At 35.6% G+C, this 13924-nt stretch overlaps 1 protein-coding gene across 7 annotated transcripts in view; it reads left to right on the top strand.

The window, feature by feature from the left end:
• The window catches only part of SACS (sacsin molecular chaperone), a 58062-nt gene that overhangs the window by 28181 nt on the left and 15957 nt on the right, over positions 1 to 13924 (top strand). For all 7 annotated transcript variants that reach the window (XM_042023957.1, XM_042023956.1, XM_042023962.1 and 4 more), the window contains 5 exons: positions 710 to 795; positions 3182 to 3293; positions 4385 to 4531; positions 5808 to 7290; positions 10160 to 10251. In XM_042023957.1, the coding sequence (XP_041879891.1) occupies positions 710 to 795; positions 3182 to 3293; positions 4385 to 4531; positions 5808 to 7290; positions 10160 to 10251 (1920 nt within the window). The remainder of the gene's footprint in view (positions 1 to 709; positions 796 to 3181; positions 3294 to 4384; positions 4532 to 5807; positions 7291 to 10159; positions 10252 to 13924) is intronic.

Raw genomic sequence — 13924 nt, 5'->3', positions numbered from 1 at the left:
GTTTTCCTTGTGAGGATTGCATCATTGCTATTTGTTTGAAGCACATGTTTTAGAGGTTTGGTTAAGGGAGCTGCCCTTTAGCCTCAGACCGGAGTTTGAATTGAAGAGTACTGAACCTTTAATTTTGTGATAACTTTTTCTCTTGGAGCAGATGTTCATAATGCTTGGACTCTTTTCCCTCCAGGGTTAAGGTCTGGCAACACCAAAACTGGCACCAGGTCCATGCCCAAAGTGTGTCAGAACAGGAGGTGTACACTAGAGCCAAAACCTTCTGTGCCTGTGTGTAGCTGTCAGTAGGGATCATCACTGGCTATAAAAGAGTTAGAGCCACTGCTGCCCTGGAATACTGTCCTGCTACTTAAAAAATAGTAGTCTTTTAGTAATTCCTACTTTTGAACATCAAGTAGTTGGAATTGTGGTATAACTGTTGCAAAGACAGCCTCCAAATTTATTTCATCTAGATATGAAACAGCTTGTTGACTTTAACATCAAAACTGCTGCTTTACTTTTTTTAATTAAAAGATTTATAATGTAGTATTTTCACAGTTGATTTTGGAAAGATAAGACTTTACAATAACAGGCCTTAAGTTAGTTTAAAGAAATTATCTAAGTTTGCAGTAATTGTTTAGTGGTTTTTTATTTAATCTGAAATTAGGTGCATAGTAGCATAATGCACAGGGGATTTTTAAATTTATTTGTTTGGTTTTAGGTCGTTTTGGACAAACAACTCCGCCACTTGTTGATTTTCTTAAGGATATATTAAGAAGATACCCAGAGGGAGGACAGATTCTTAAGGTAGACAATAAATAGCATATTTAACCGTCATTTAATATGCATGACATAATACCAAAGTTTAACACTTTCCAGAAAATCTTATGGTTGTTTTATCTTATATTTACAGTAGTACAGGAGATACATGTTTCCATTTGTGTGGACAAGGCAAAGAGAGTTGTGTGTTTTGTGTGGTTTTTGTTTGTTTTTTTCCTTTAAACATTTCTGAGTTTGCTCAGTAGAAGATGATTTGTGTGATTTATCATAGCTTCCTATGTTAATATCTGAAAATGGCAGTTTGATTTTTTTTGTTTTTAAGAGCATCTGGGGTGATTAGTTGGATGTTAGACTTCTCATCCAGCATGCTTCATCACATGGGTGGTAGGAACCTAATTTTCTTAGTGTATGGGAATACTAGATTCTAACTAATGGAATCTGGTAAAGTTGTCTTATCTATCTATACATACATACATACAAAACACACAAATGTTGATAGATGATGACAGTTCCTGATGTCTGTTGTATTGTTTGCAACCATGGAACTAGAAGCTGATTATGCTTAGTGGGAATGCCCAAGATAAGCTTATCTTCAACTGTTTTGGCAAACTGCTTCCTGGATACATTCTGAGCAGCGTCTGTACTGTCTGTTACAGTTTGTAAGAGGGTGCTTACATTTTTATTATTTCTCAGTACTAGTTGCATCTGTAAAATGTATTTGAATTAAGAAGGGTTCAGATCTCGTCAACATTGTAAACCCAAACTTTCATTCCAACATGAAGAAATAAGGTAATGTCCTTAGAAATCAGATAGGTAAATCTAAAAGTAGAAATGATGCTATTTTCATAGTTTACAATTTAGGGTTAACAGATTGTTAGGGAGAGATTACTACCAGGAATTTTGCTGATACCTTAAAATTTATTTCAGGGTTTTGATTCTTCAGATACAATGCTGTTACAGCTGAATGTAGCAGTTACCCCATGTGCCACAGCATGAATGCAAGTCTGACTACATGGTGATTTCCATACTTAGTATTTAATATTTCTGAAGACTTTGGGCTATCTTTCTTTATCTTCATGAAGAACTGTCATGATTGTTCTTTTAGAAGAAGAACTGCATATAAACATCTTGTAAAGATTCTTTAAACATTTCTTATTTATGCTTAACTGTAGGTATATTTCTTGCTATCTCATAATACTTCAAAATTATGTAGAAGTGACAATATAATATACGTTATAGACTGAACGTACTGTCACAAACTGCAAAATCAAAGGGTTATAATTTTGGAACCAGATATTAGATAACAGTGAGGTTATTTTAGTCTCAACAGTATATTTGAATGCAATTTAATCTGAAATACTTGCTGCTAGTTGATGCATTTTCTAAGTACAAGCTCATCTTGCTATCAAGTCTTTTATGCATAATTGAATGAAATTATGTCTATGAATACATTGCATGTGATGTATCTATGTTGCTTTTCAATTCAGCTGAAGTACTTTCATATGCTAACCTTGCACACACCCACATGAACATACACACGTGTTTATATATCTGGAGCCCTGATACACTGGGGTGGTTCAGTGTAAACAGAGCATTGTGTGAGGCTGTAATCCCGTAGGTATTTATAACCATGCTTACGCGTCTGCCGTTGATGAGAGTGGGACTGAATAGGCATATTTTATTAATGGTTGTGTTTACAGAACTAGTTTACTGACATTGTAGTTTTCCATAGCTCTCACCACTACTAATACTATTTAACAAATACTCAATATAAGCCTCTTTCCAGTCTGTGGGTTTAAATCAACGGGGGCGCTGCTCTGTTGGTTCGTGGCTTAGGGAGCTACTGGTCAGAGCTGTTTTGCAGCCCTTTGTCAAAGGGGTTTAGAAGTGTGAGCATCGTGGCCCTTGAATGGTTGGTTCATACTGTGAAATGTTAACCTGAACTTAATTCAGTTGACGTAAAGAAGAGTGCTGTGTATTACCCTTTTGTGGATGGGTGCCTCACTGTTGTTGTACAACTGTTTGTAAAGGCTTAACAATACACTTTGATAAATATGAAAATTCTTTTTTTTCCTTCTCACATTTGTGTTGTTTTTAGACTTCTACAGCTCTGATTCAGGATAATATAGTAGTAACAGCTTAGTAGCTTGTTTCTCAGCTTTGTGACTGCTTTTATATGGTGCTTGAGCTTCAAATTCAAATCACATTTATAGTATTTGTCTGAATATTTGTTTTATAAGGATACCTATTCTTATGCAGGTAAACTGGATAAAACCATTTTGGTTGAAAAGTATGAAAATAATTACACTTGAGACAATTGCTTATTATTTTCTACTGTTTAAGTTCAAAAGCCATTGCTAGAATATGTATTACTGCTTTACACTTTGTTTTGTTTATTTTTTTTCTGCCTCAGGAACTGATACAGAATGCAGAAGATGCTGGTGCCACAGAGGTTAGGTTTCTATATGATGAAACTCAGTATGGAACAGAAACATTATGGTCCAAGGACATGGCACAATATCAGGGTAAATATAATTTTTATTAAATGTGGTCATTGTTCTTCAATATGCATGTTGTTTGGGGTTAGCTGTCCTGGCTATGTCCCCTCTCAGCTCCTTATGCACCCCCAGCTCACTTGCTGTTTGGACCACATGAAAAGCAGAAAAGGCCTCGGCTCTGTGTAAGCCCTGCTCAATGATAACTGAACCAGCCCTGTGTTACCATCACTGTCTCCAGCACAAATCCAAAATACAGCCCCCAGCTACCAAGAAGCCCAAGCCAGCACACCAGTTCTTAATGTAAGATGACCATAGCCCTTTACATTTCAGCATTGTCCGGGCAGTTCAGTTTTCTTCCCCATCCTTTTTCTCTTGCCCTTACACCCAGCGTTGCTCCATATTGCCTGTATACTGCAAATACAGTTTATTGAAACTTTAGCATCATTTTACATCATTTACTATGGCTTTGTGAGATGAAGGTCAGTTATGTATTTAACAAGCAAATTAGTTTGCATAGTCATCCTGAAAGGCATTCAGTTGTGATTTGTAGATTTCAATGATGGATGATCCACTACTTCTTTCTTCTGGCTTCTTTCAGTTGTTAATCAGCCTTATTATGTCTTCTAATGTGAATTTGTCTGCCTTACTTTCTAGACACAGGTTATTGTTATATCTTGCCTTATATTCCCTTCCAGTGGAGGTATCTTTGGACTGTGACTAGTACATTTTTCAGATATCTTTTCGATAGACTGAACAGATTGAGTTTAAGTCTTGTGCCACATGGTACTTTTTTCAGAAGTTTCGTTGTTTTCTGCTTTTTGTTCAGTTTTTCAGAATCATTCTTTTAAAATGTGGATGCGAGAATTAAATACCACATCAGAATATAAATCTAACTACCATGTACAGAGTTAAATTCATCTCCTTGCTTTTGCATTTTGCTTTTTTTTTCATTACCAGTCATAATTTGATGTCATCTTAAGTCATAGCTTCCCCATTCAATTTGCACATGCATACTTCAAAGAAATGCTTTCTCAGGTCTGTGACTTCATTTCCTAGAAATTTTAAACATTAAATAGTTTTCTTCTGTCATCTTTTTAACTCTTGCCTGTTTATTATAGGGCCAGCATTTTATGCGTACAATGATGCCATTTTCACCCCTGAAGACTGGCATGGTATACAGGAAATAGCAAGAAGCAGGAAGAAAGATGATCCCTTGAAAGTTGGAAGATTTGGAATTGGCTTTAATTCAGTTTATCATATAACAGGTACTCTTTGTAGTTATTTTAAAAAGAAAATGTTGAAGTTTTAAATAGTTAAATTACTTTAGATATTCACGAACATTTAATATTTTCTCTATAATGCGTTTTAAAATTAGTACATGGCTAGATTTTCTTATGAAGCATTCCTATTTTTTGCAATCCTGTAAGATATCTATTTGATTCTGAATGTTTTTGAAGAAGATTGTTCTATTAGCATCATTATCTACTTAGTCCCTTATATTGAAATGCACATTCCTTTACACTGGTATTTCAATTATACACTGGTGCTCATTTTATAGAGGCTCATAATGTATGGTAGCTATCCAAGTAGAAGTGTGGAAGTTCTACTCACTAGACTGAAACTCTTTTGCAGGTTCTTTGTATAGTAGGTAGTGATTTTTATTTCCTGCTAGAAAAGATATTATGTAATAGAGGTATATGCACATTTACAATTGAAAGAGATAGTACATACTGTTTCACAAGCAGGTAATATCCAGTCTTGAAACATATTATTCTCCCAGAATGTTTTATTGTGGTACAGAAGAAGCATGAATAATGCTTACAGTCTCCACACCTGTAATAGTACAGAATAAGAGGCAAAGTTTTGCTGAAATAAAATTTTTTACCTTGTGAAGTGAATTTTTAAGATACATGATGTTTTTTAACAATATTTTGCCTAGCTGAGCATGAATAAAATTAACATTCAGTGGTTTGATAATTCTGGGAATTTGTGCTTTTAAATGTACAGGATTACTGTTTGCCAGCCTTCAAGATCTGCAAAGTATGAATCTAATAGAGCACACTTGTAATAAATTAGATGGTTTTTTTCTTGAAAATGCTGGAAACATAAAAGTATGTAGTTGAAAATAATTGTATTTGCTGTTGCTCTCTGTCTGCTAGCATTCAAATAGCTGAATGAGTATTTATATATTCAATTGCAGAATAGGTGTGTGCTTGTTTCTTCCCTGTCAGTAAGCACTGAATTTTGTTATCAGAATCACAGAATCATGTAGGTTGGAAAAGACCTTTAAGAACATTGGGTCCAACTGTAAGCCAAAAGGTACCAGGCCTGCTACTAAGCCATGTCCCCAAGGGCCATGTATATGTGTCTTTTAAATACCTTCAGGGATGGTCACTCAGCCGGTTCCCTGGGCATTATACTCTGTTCATCATGGTTTTAGAATATTTTTTTCTCGCTTTTTTAAAGTTTGTTCCTTAACACTGTACTTTTAAAGTATGTTGTTTTAGGATTTTTAATAATTGTTGGTTTTTATGTATACAGATGTCCCTAGCATCTTCAGTGGTGACCAGATTGGAATGCTTGATCCCCATCAAACCCTTTTTGGACCTCATGAGTCAGGCCAGTGTTGGAACCTAAAAGAAGATAGCAAGGAAATAAATGAACTTACTGACCAATTTGCACCTTTCATTGGTGTATTTGGCAGCACTAAGGAAACCTTTAAGAACGGAAACTTCCCTGGTACCTTTTTTCGTTTCCCACTTCGCCTGCAGCCCTCCCAACTGAGCAGCAATGTTTACGACAAACAGAAGGTTCTGGAGCTGTTTGAATCCTTCAGAGCAGATGCGGACACAGTATTGCTTTTCCTGAAGAGTGTTCAGGACGTTTCATTGCACGTTCGGGAAGCTGATGGAACAGAGAGGCTGGTTTTTAGAGTAACTGCCAGCGAGAACAAGGCCTTGAAACATGAGAGACCCAATTCTATCAAAATCCTGGGAACTGCAATAAATCAGTACTGTAAGGGAGTTCCAAGCAATAGTATAACATGTGTGACATACCATGTAAATATAGTTGTAGAAGATGAGAGTGTTAAAGACGCACAGAAAACATCTTGGTTAGTGTGTAATTGTGTGGGTGGTCGAGGAATGTGTACAGAGCTGGATTCTTTAGCTGATGACTTGAAATTTGTTCCTATAATTGGAATAGCCATGTCTTTAGCAACTAATGTGGAGGAAAATGGAGCCGTAGCAGACTTTTCAGGAAGAGCTTTTTGTTTTCTGCCTTTGCCTCCAGGCGAAGAAAGCAAAACTGGACTCCCAGTTCATGTTAGTGGTTTCTTTGGTCTCACAGACAATAGGAGGAGTATCAAATGGCGAGAGTTGGATCAGTGGAGAGATCCGGCAGCTTTGTGGAATGATCTCCTTGTGGTAAATATAGTGCCTAAGGCATATACCACCCTTATTTTGGAAGCTATCAAACGAATGGAGACTGAGAAGAATTCAGATTTTCCGTTGTCAGCTGAAAGAATTTATAGGTTATGGCCTGATGAGAACAAAATCAGGGTACCCTGGAAACCAATTGTATTACCTCTCTTTAGAGACCTGCTCCAGCATACAGTTATTTACTCAGTGAGTAATCAGTGGATAAAGGTGGAACAGGTGCACTTTTCTGAAATGGATGAGAGTTTGGAGTACACACAGTCTGTTCTCAACTACCTCCAGAATTCAGGGAAGCAGATTGCCAAGGTACCAGCAAATATTGCTAGTGCAGTGCATCTTACTATTTCTACTGCTAAAGCTGTGAAAAAAGTGACTCCCACTGTAGTGCGACAAGTGCTACGGAAATCTGGACACAGTGGACCTGCTGAAGAAAAGCTTCATCTTTTAGAATTTGTGCTTTCTGATGGAGTCTATAGTGAACTGATTGGATTGGAGCTTTTGCCTTTACAGAATGGGAATTTTATTCCTTTTTCCTCATCTGTGTCAGAACAGGATGTAGTTTACATAACCTCAGAAGAATATCCCAGGTATGCTTAATATTTGTAATACTGTGGGGGGTTTTTCGTTAGTGGTTTTTTTTTTTTTAAGGTATATGTTAAAACAGAGCTTCAGACTGTTCTTTGCTTATCAACAATCAAGGTATGCAGCAGCCTGTATTGTGATGAAATAATGCATAGATAGAACTCTTTTTTTGTATATATGTGTATGTCTGTGTTCATCTGTCTCATTTGAAAAATTTGACACCTATTTGCCATTAACCCTTTATAAAAGAATTGTGTGATCTACGCTTCAAGAGAATACCTCGGGATACCTTTCAAGTCCATTTTCTTTTGGGAATTACAAATAGGAGGAGATTAGAAATATGCATACTAGGAAGTTCATTAAATTAGGTAATGATAAGAGCTTTTATTAAACTTAAGTCTTGAGATTACATCTGTTTTTAGTTTTTTTTTTATCACAACACTTACTTTCAGTGAGGTAGTACTTTTACATCTGCTCTCCTTTTGTTCCTTCCAGTCCCTCTCCAATTAGCTTTTTTCCTTGCTTATTTCCCAGCTGCACTAGTGCTCCAATTTGGTCCTCATTTCATCAGCCAAAAGAGCTTGCACTGACACTGGGGAGAGGATAGCAAAGAGCAGGCTAGCTGGAATAAATGAGCTTGGGGTCACTGGGGAGAAAGCATGACTACTGCTTTTTATGTCTGTACTGGATTACGCATGTATTAAATACTTCTTAAATCTGGACCATTCTCCACATAATCTCTAAAGATGTATGGCTTGAAGTCACTCAGACACACCAGCTGTCTTTCTGTTTCCCCTTACAATGTGCTACCTGCATGTATGTTTACAATAATCCCACCTTCTCCTTTGCCTCAGAGTTCCACTAATTTCCAGACATTCAACTTGAGAGAATGTGACACTTGGCCTGTTTTTGTTGCTTTTCCTGCTCTGTGGACTGTTTATAAGGGAAATAGAGGTGGGTTGGAGTGTGCCCATAGAGATATTATTAAGGTAAAAAGTGCTTCAAGTGAGGTCCTTATGTAAAATGTGTTTTGAATATACATATAGACAGCCAATCTTCAAGAAAAGCAGCTGGATGCAGGTAACTTGTCTTCCCATGCTTCTTGAAAACAGTTTGCATATCTTCAAGTCTGCTGCTGGTTTTTTTCTGCTATATTCTAATCAGAATCACAGAACGGGTCAGATGACCCCCTGTGGTCCCTTCCAACCTCCCTGCTCAAGCAGAGCCATCCTGGAGCACACGGCACAGGATTGTGTCCAGATGGTTCTTGAGTATCTCCAGTGAGGGAGGCTCCACAACCTCTCTGGACAGCCTGTTCCAGTGTGTGGTCACTGCACAGTGAAGGAGTTCTTCCTCGTGTTCAGCTGGAACTTCTTGTGCATTGGTTTCTCTTTGCCAAGGCTCTTTGCCTCATATCCTATTGCCTGTATCCTTGGCACCACAAAAAAGTGCCTGGCTCCACTCTCTTGACACCCTCCCTTCAGATACATATAGATGTGGATGAGGTCCCCTCTCAGTCGTCTCCTCTCAAGGCTGATCAGGCCCAGCTCCCTCAGCCTTTCCTCATAGGAGGGATGTTCCAGTCCCTTAATTATCTTCAAAGCCCTCTGCTGGATGCACTCCAGGAGCTCCATAAATTTAAACCCATAATCATAAACCCATAATCTTTCTTGCTCTAAACAATTCAGGTTATTTATCAGGGGATTAAAACCACTTAGAGCCTGTGATTCTAGTGTCTTTTTCTAAAAAAAATGTTCTTTAGTATCAATTGTGAGATGATTTATCTTTTGTTGTTCTTGCACTCCTTCCAGAAGTTACAGCAGCATACTAAAACGGAAAACATTCCCATGATGAGACTAACAAATTAGAGCCCTGCTTCAGACTAGATATAAGATACTTTTTTTGAAACTTGAGGACGCCAGTATATCTTATCCAGTTCATGTTCCATTGGTAGTGGACTTGGTTTGATAGGCCTTGTAAAACTGATTCAAAAGCGTATGATAAGAGTCATAAATCTCCTTGCTAGCTGTGCTAAAACAGAAATTTGAAATAGTAATGCTTTCTTTGCCTCTATTCTTGCCTGCATCAAGTATCTTTAATTCTAATGTTTTAAGTATGATAAATTATGCATGTTAGATGTTTCAAACCCCTTTCAATTTAGGAGATTGGCTCTTTTCTTATTCAAATTTGGAGCCTGCTAAGAAGGTAAAATAAGCTCTTAAGCATTTTCTTTCTGTTAACTCTGTGGAAGAACAAGATTCTGTGTTGGTTTGTCTAATGAACATACCTGTGATCAGAATTAAACTGGATATTTTATTTTTGATTTCACAAAGACCAAAGCCCTGAAAAGCGATCTAGTTTTAAGAGCTAAAGCAAGAGAAGGGCAGGATGAAACTTACTCTTCGCACAATAATTTTAACTATTGATCACAGATCTGAAATCTGCAAATCTTTTCAAATCCACAGACCTGTGTGACATTCTAGAATTATGTGTTGTATTTTTTGTACACTTTTCAAACAGAATTCTAAGAGACATAGAATGGTAGGTACTATTTTAACTTTTTTTTTGTACAATTCAAATAGGTGAAAATAGTTTTTTAATCCCAGTTTTTCTATCAAAAGAAAACCTGCTTTGAAAAGAAGAATAGTTGGAAAAATTACTTTCTTACTACCCTCTCCTTCTAAATGTAGGATTTTTTCATTTGTCAGAAAATGCCCACTGAAAGCCCTACTCTGCATATGTACGTGATTGCTTTGCATGCTACTGTTCTACCATGATGATTACCAAGCTGGTAATGTCTGTGCAGTAACATAAATAAATTATGCTAAAGTGTGGGGGCCTTTTTTTGTTTTCTTTTTTTTCATGGTGTGCTAGATCACTCTTTCCTGGCCTGGAAGGAAAGTTACTCTCTGATGACCTGAAGCCTGAGGTTCTTGCTGCTTTGAAAGAAGCCGCCAAAAGCCGAGGTAATGTGTCTTTTGTATTCTCTTATAGTGAAACCAACTTCTAATGGTTCAAACAGACTAGCTCTAAGCCAAAGTTTAAAGTAATGTCTCTTGAAGTTGCATTCCCATAAATAAGACACTCATGTAAAAATCCATTAAGATATGATAGACTATATTGCTTGAACTGGAAATGACACAAATGAAAATTATAAATGAACAAAAAGGCAAAGGAAGAAGGATGAAAATTTGTGATAAGACAATAGATACTCATTTAGTAAAATGTATTCAAGGATGAAGAATTTTATTCAAATAGTATTCTTCCACTTAGTCTTAATTCTGTTGTATTTATAGGATTTGCATATGCAATAGCTGTGTCATGGTTTTAGTATTGTGGATCATCTCTTATCTCACAATTGCAAGTGATCACATCAGTACATTTGTTTTGGACCAGATTAAGTCAGTTTAAGTGTCTAGCCTCAAGCATACTGTAGATCATGTAATTTCCTCCTGTGTTTCCTGAGTCTTAATTCATAGTTTATGGTTGTGTCAATGTGGACCTACGGAAATACTCCCAATCGTGACCAAAAGACTTAGTGAAGGAGTTTGTTGTATCTATAGATAAGATGCTTCTATGTTTAAATGTCTTCACAATTAATTTTTTCGGCATTTATTCTTCTCAGTGTTTGTTTGCACTTACATTTCCACCCTTGTGTTTATCATTTGATTGGTAAATTTGAAGCCTGAATCTCAGAAGTGTCTTCACGTAAACAAAATCCACAAACCAATTCACTTGTTAGCTCACCATACAGTAATACTATTTAAAAATAAGCTGTTCTTCAGTGTCTAGAAGATTTACTTTTCAGGAAAACATTCTTGTTTTTGGTTTTTGGGTTTTTTTTTTAATGAGTTGATTCATCAGAGTTCATTTTTATACTGAAGACATTAGAACTGGATGTAGAATACTATTACTCATAGTCTTGATTTGCTTTTCTTTATATTCTTTATCATGATCTTCAGTCATTCAGTCTCTATTTCTTCTGTGTTCTGACCTTTTTTCCCCTTCAATCCTTTAAATATTCTCTTTATTACTCCTTTTGTTGAGTTCTAAAGCTCGTCCTTTCTCCATGTTTTGATCATTCCTTCATTATCAAAACCAATAGAAAAATAAGGTCATTCTGAGGCAAGATGATAAATTTTTTAAGTATGGCAAAGCACCTGGGAAAAAAATAGAAGAATTGAGTGACTTTTTGCATAGAATAAAACATGTAAATATTAAAAACAATATGAAATCTATAGAAAATACGAAATATGGGACTTCAACTGAATATGAAGGACATCAAGTTTGAAATTATTATAAAGCAAACCTTTATTTTAAAATGCAAAACTTTCAAAGTCCTATCAGCATATTAGATGATGGATGTTGTGCCTATTAATGCAGTAGAATATGCTTGGTTTAATTTTTTTCCCCTACTGCTAATTTCCCTCAGTACTGTTTTTAAACAGAATGTAAAGTGTTGAAAGTAATGACTACCTCAAATTGTGTATCCAAACAGGGAATATTCATGATCTAGGATAGAACCATAAGGAGCTACTGTTTTATTAGTAACTTTTAAAGAACAGAAATATATAGGTATCAAGACAACCACAGTGAGATTAGATGGATGAATATTTAATGTAAGACAGCAATGTTAGTACTGAAAAATGCTTGTTCTGTGTGATGAAACGTTGAACTGACTTTTGAGATGTACTTTCCTAGACAATTTCCTCCAAGTGAATGTCACAAAGCAATCTGAAAGCAGGCTTAAATTAAAAAGCAGAGCAAAACAACCAAAAGAAAATACAGTATATGCTTGAATACATCCTAAAATAGCAGAGGTGACAGAAATGAAAAAAAACCCCCTCTGTTATTGAACCAGTCCCTTGCTGAGTTCTAGGACATTCCTTCCCCTCCAGGCTTGGTCTCAGAGCTGCAATGAAGTCTTTCTAGACTTTTTAGTTACTGGGAAGATTTTAGGTCACATTTAAGGTCTTACTTTTTTCTCTCTTTTCTTCTGGCATCTGATATTTTTCTAGGGACTTACTCTTGGTAGTGTGCCTCTCATTCATTAGGAGAACATATTTTTGTTAATAAATATGACGACTATTCTTCTAAATGTTCTAGAAATTCTTAAATACTATTAGATAGTTCTTTACAAGATTCAAGCATCCTATTTTTCTCTTCTCTCTACCTCCTCCTAAATTATTCTTCATTCTATGATTCTGCACAATTGTAAAGTATAACTGCACTACCAAAAAAGTTGTATGTTGCTATAAATAATAAGTATTAGAGGGGGTTTTGACAAGTTTAGAAATCTTAATCTGTCAAGAATTTTATTTATATAGCTGTAGAAATTACATCAGAGAAATTTCTGATACAGTTGCAGAAATAGAAATTTTCTTGTATTATTTCTTTGAAAGACAAACATCTTACTTTTAATCTCCTAAAATAAGACCTGTATTTGTCTAGTTAGTAACTCTTTCTATACTGAGTGTATTAATGTGTAGCTCACAGGATGTTTTCTAAAAACGGATTTGATTATATTCTAGCTCAACAGCTTCTCTGGGGATTTTCAGGTATGGTTATTAATTGAAGATGTACTGGTTTGGATTGAAGCTTGATATTTGTGTGAATTTGGTCATTAGATATTCTCATTACCCCAGCTTTCTTGTAAAAAAACCTTGCCAAATAGAGCCACTAAGATATAGCAACCTAAAATAATTATGAAAAGATTTCTAAATACAGCTGAGGGGAAAATGCATATTCATGAAGAAAACATTGTTATAATGTTACATGGAAATTACCAATATTTTCATTGGTTTATTTATATATTTTTAATAATTTTAGATGCAGGAAGATTTCCAGTATTTTAAGATCACATGTATAGTTTTAAAAACAATATTTTAAACTTCTGTTCTCAAATGAATAAAAGGGGTTTTAAGATTAGCTTTTAAGTAGATTCTTATTTTCCTGGGCCCCTTCTGCAAGTTTTCCTCACTTTCACAAACCTGATGTGTTTACCTGTTTCCTGTTCAATAGAATTTACACAATCTATAACGCTGTAGGCATAAAGTGAAAGAAAAAAGATTTTTTCTGAAGGATGTCTGCAAGTGCTCTTAATCTTTATTTGCACTGTTGCCTTCAAGAAAATGGCAATGTTATCTAGATGCACGATGAAAGATCTGAAATTCTAATGGATGTCTTGCTTCCACTTCTGTCATTGATTTTGATGTGTTGGGAGGTAGTGGTATTTTCATATTCTATTGATATTTTACCCCCAGAAGTTCTGTAGTTTTTAAGTATATACTGTCCTAATGATAATTAAGACATGAGTGTAAAGACATATTTCTTTTAGTGAGAACTTTGATAATAAGAATAAAAGCATATAGACTTAATTTCAGCACTTCCTGCACAACTGAGTCTAATTTCTTGTCAGTTTTAGTTGTGAAATCACCTGAGCCACTTTGCTATATCTAATAAAGAATCTTTCAAATGTATTTGAACACTTTCAATTATAGACAAATAATGGATTAGATTTTTATTTACCTCTAGGCAAATAAGTAGGATAAAGAATCAACTAAACAAAAAAATATATTTGTAGTTCAATTCTAAATCTCTAGTTGCTATGTATGCCTGAGAACTTTGGTGTTAGACTAA

This window comes from Corvus kubaryi, unplaced genomic scaffold (assembly GCF_017639235.1).
Source record: "Corvus kubaryi isolate FWS band 111438036 unplaced genomic scaffold, C.kubaryi_AGA036_p1.0 37256, whole genome shotgun sequence".
Classification (NCBI taxonomy): Eukaryota; Metazoa; Chordata; class Aves; order Passeriformes; family Corvidae; genus Corvus; species Corvus kubaryi.
The sequence above is the reverse complement of the archived record's forward strand: the minus strand, read 5'-3'. Positions and strand labels throughout refer to the sequence as shown.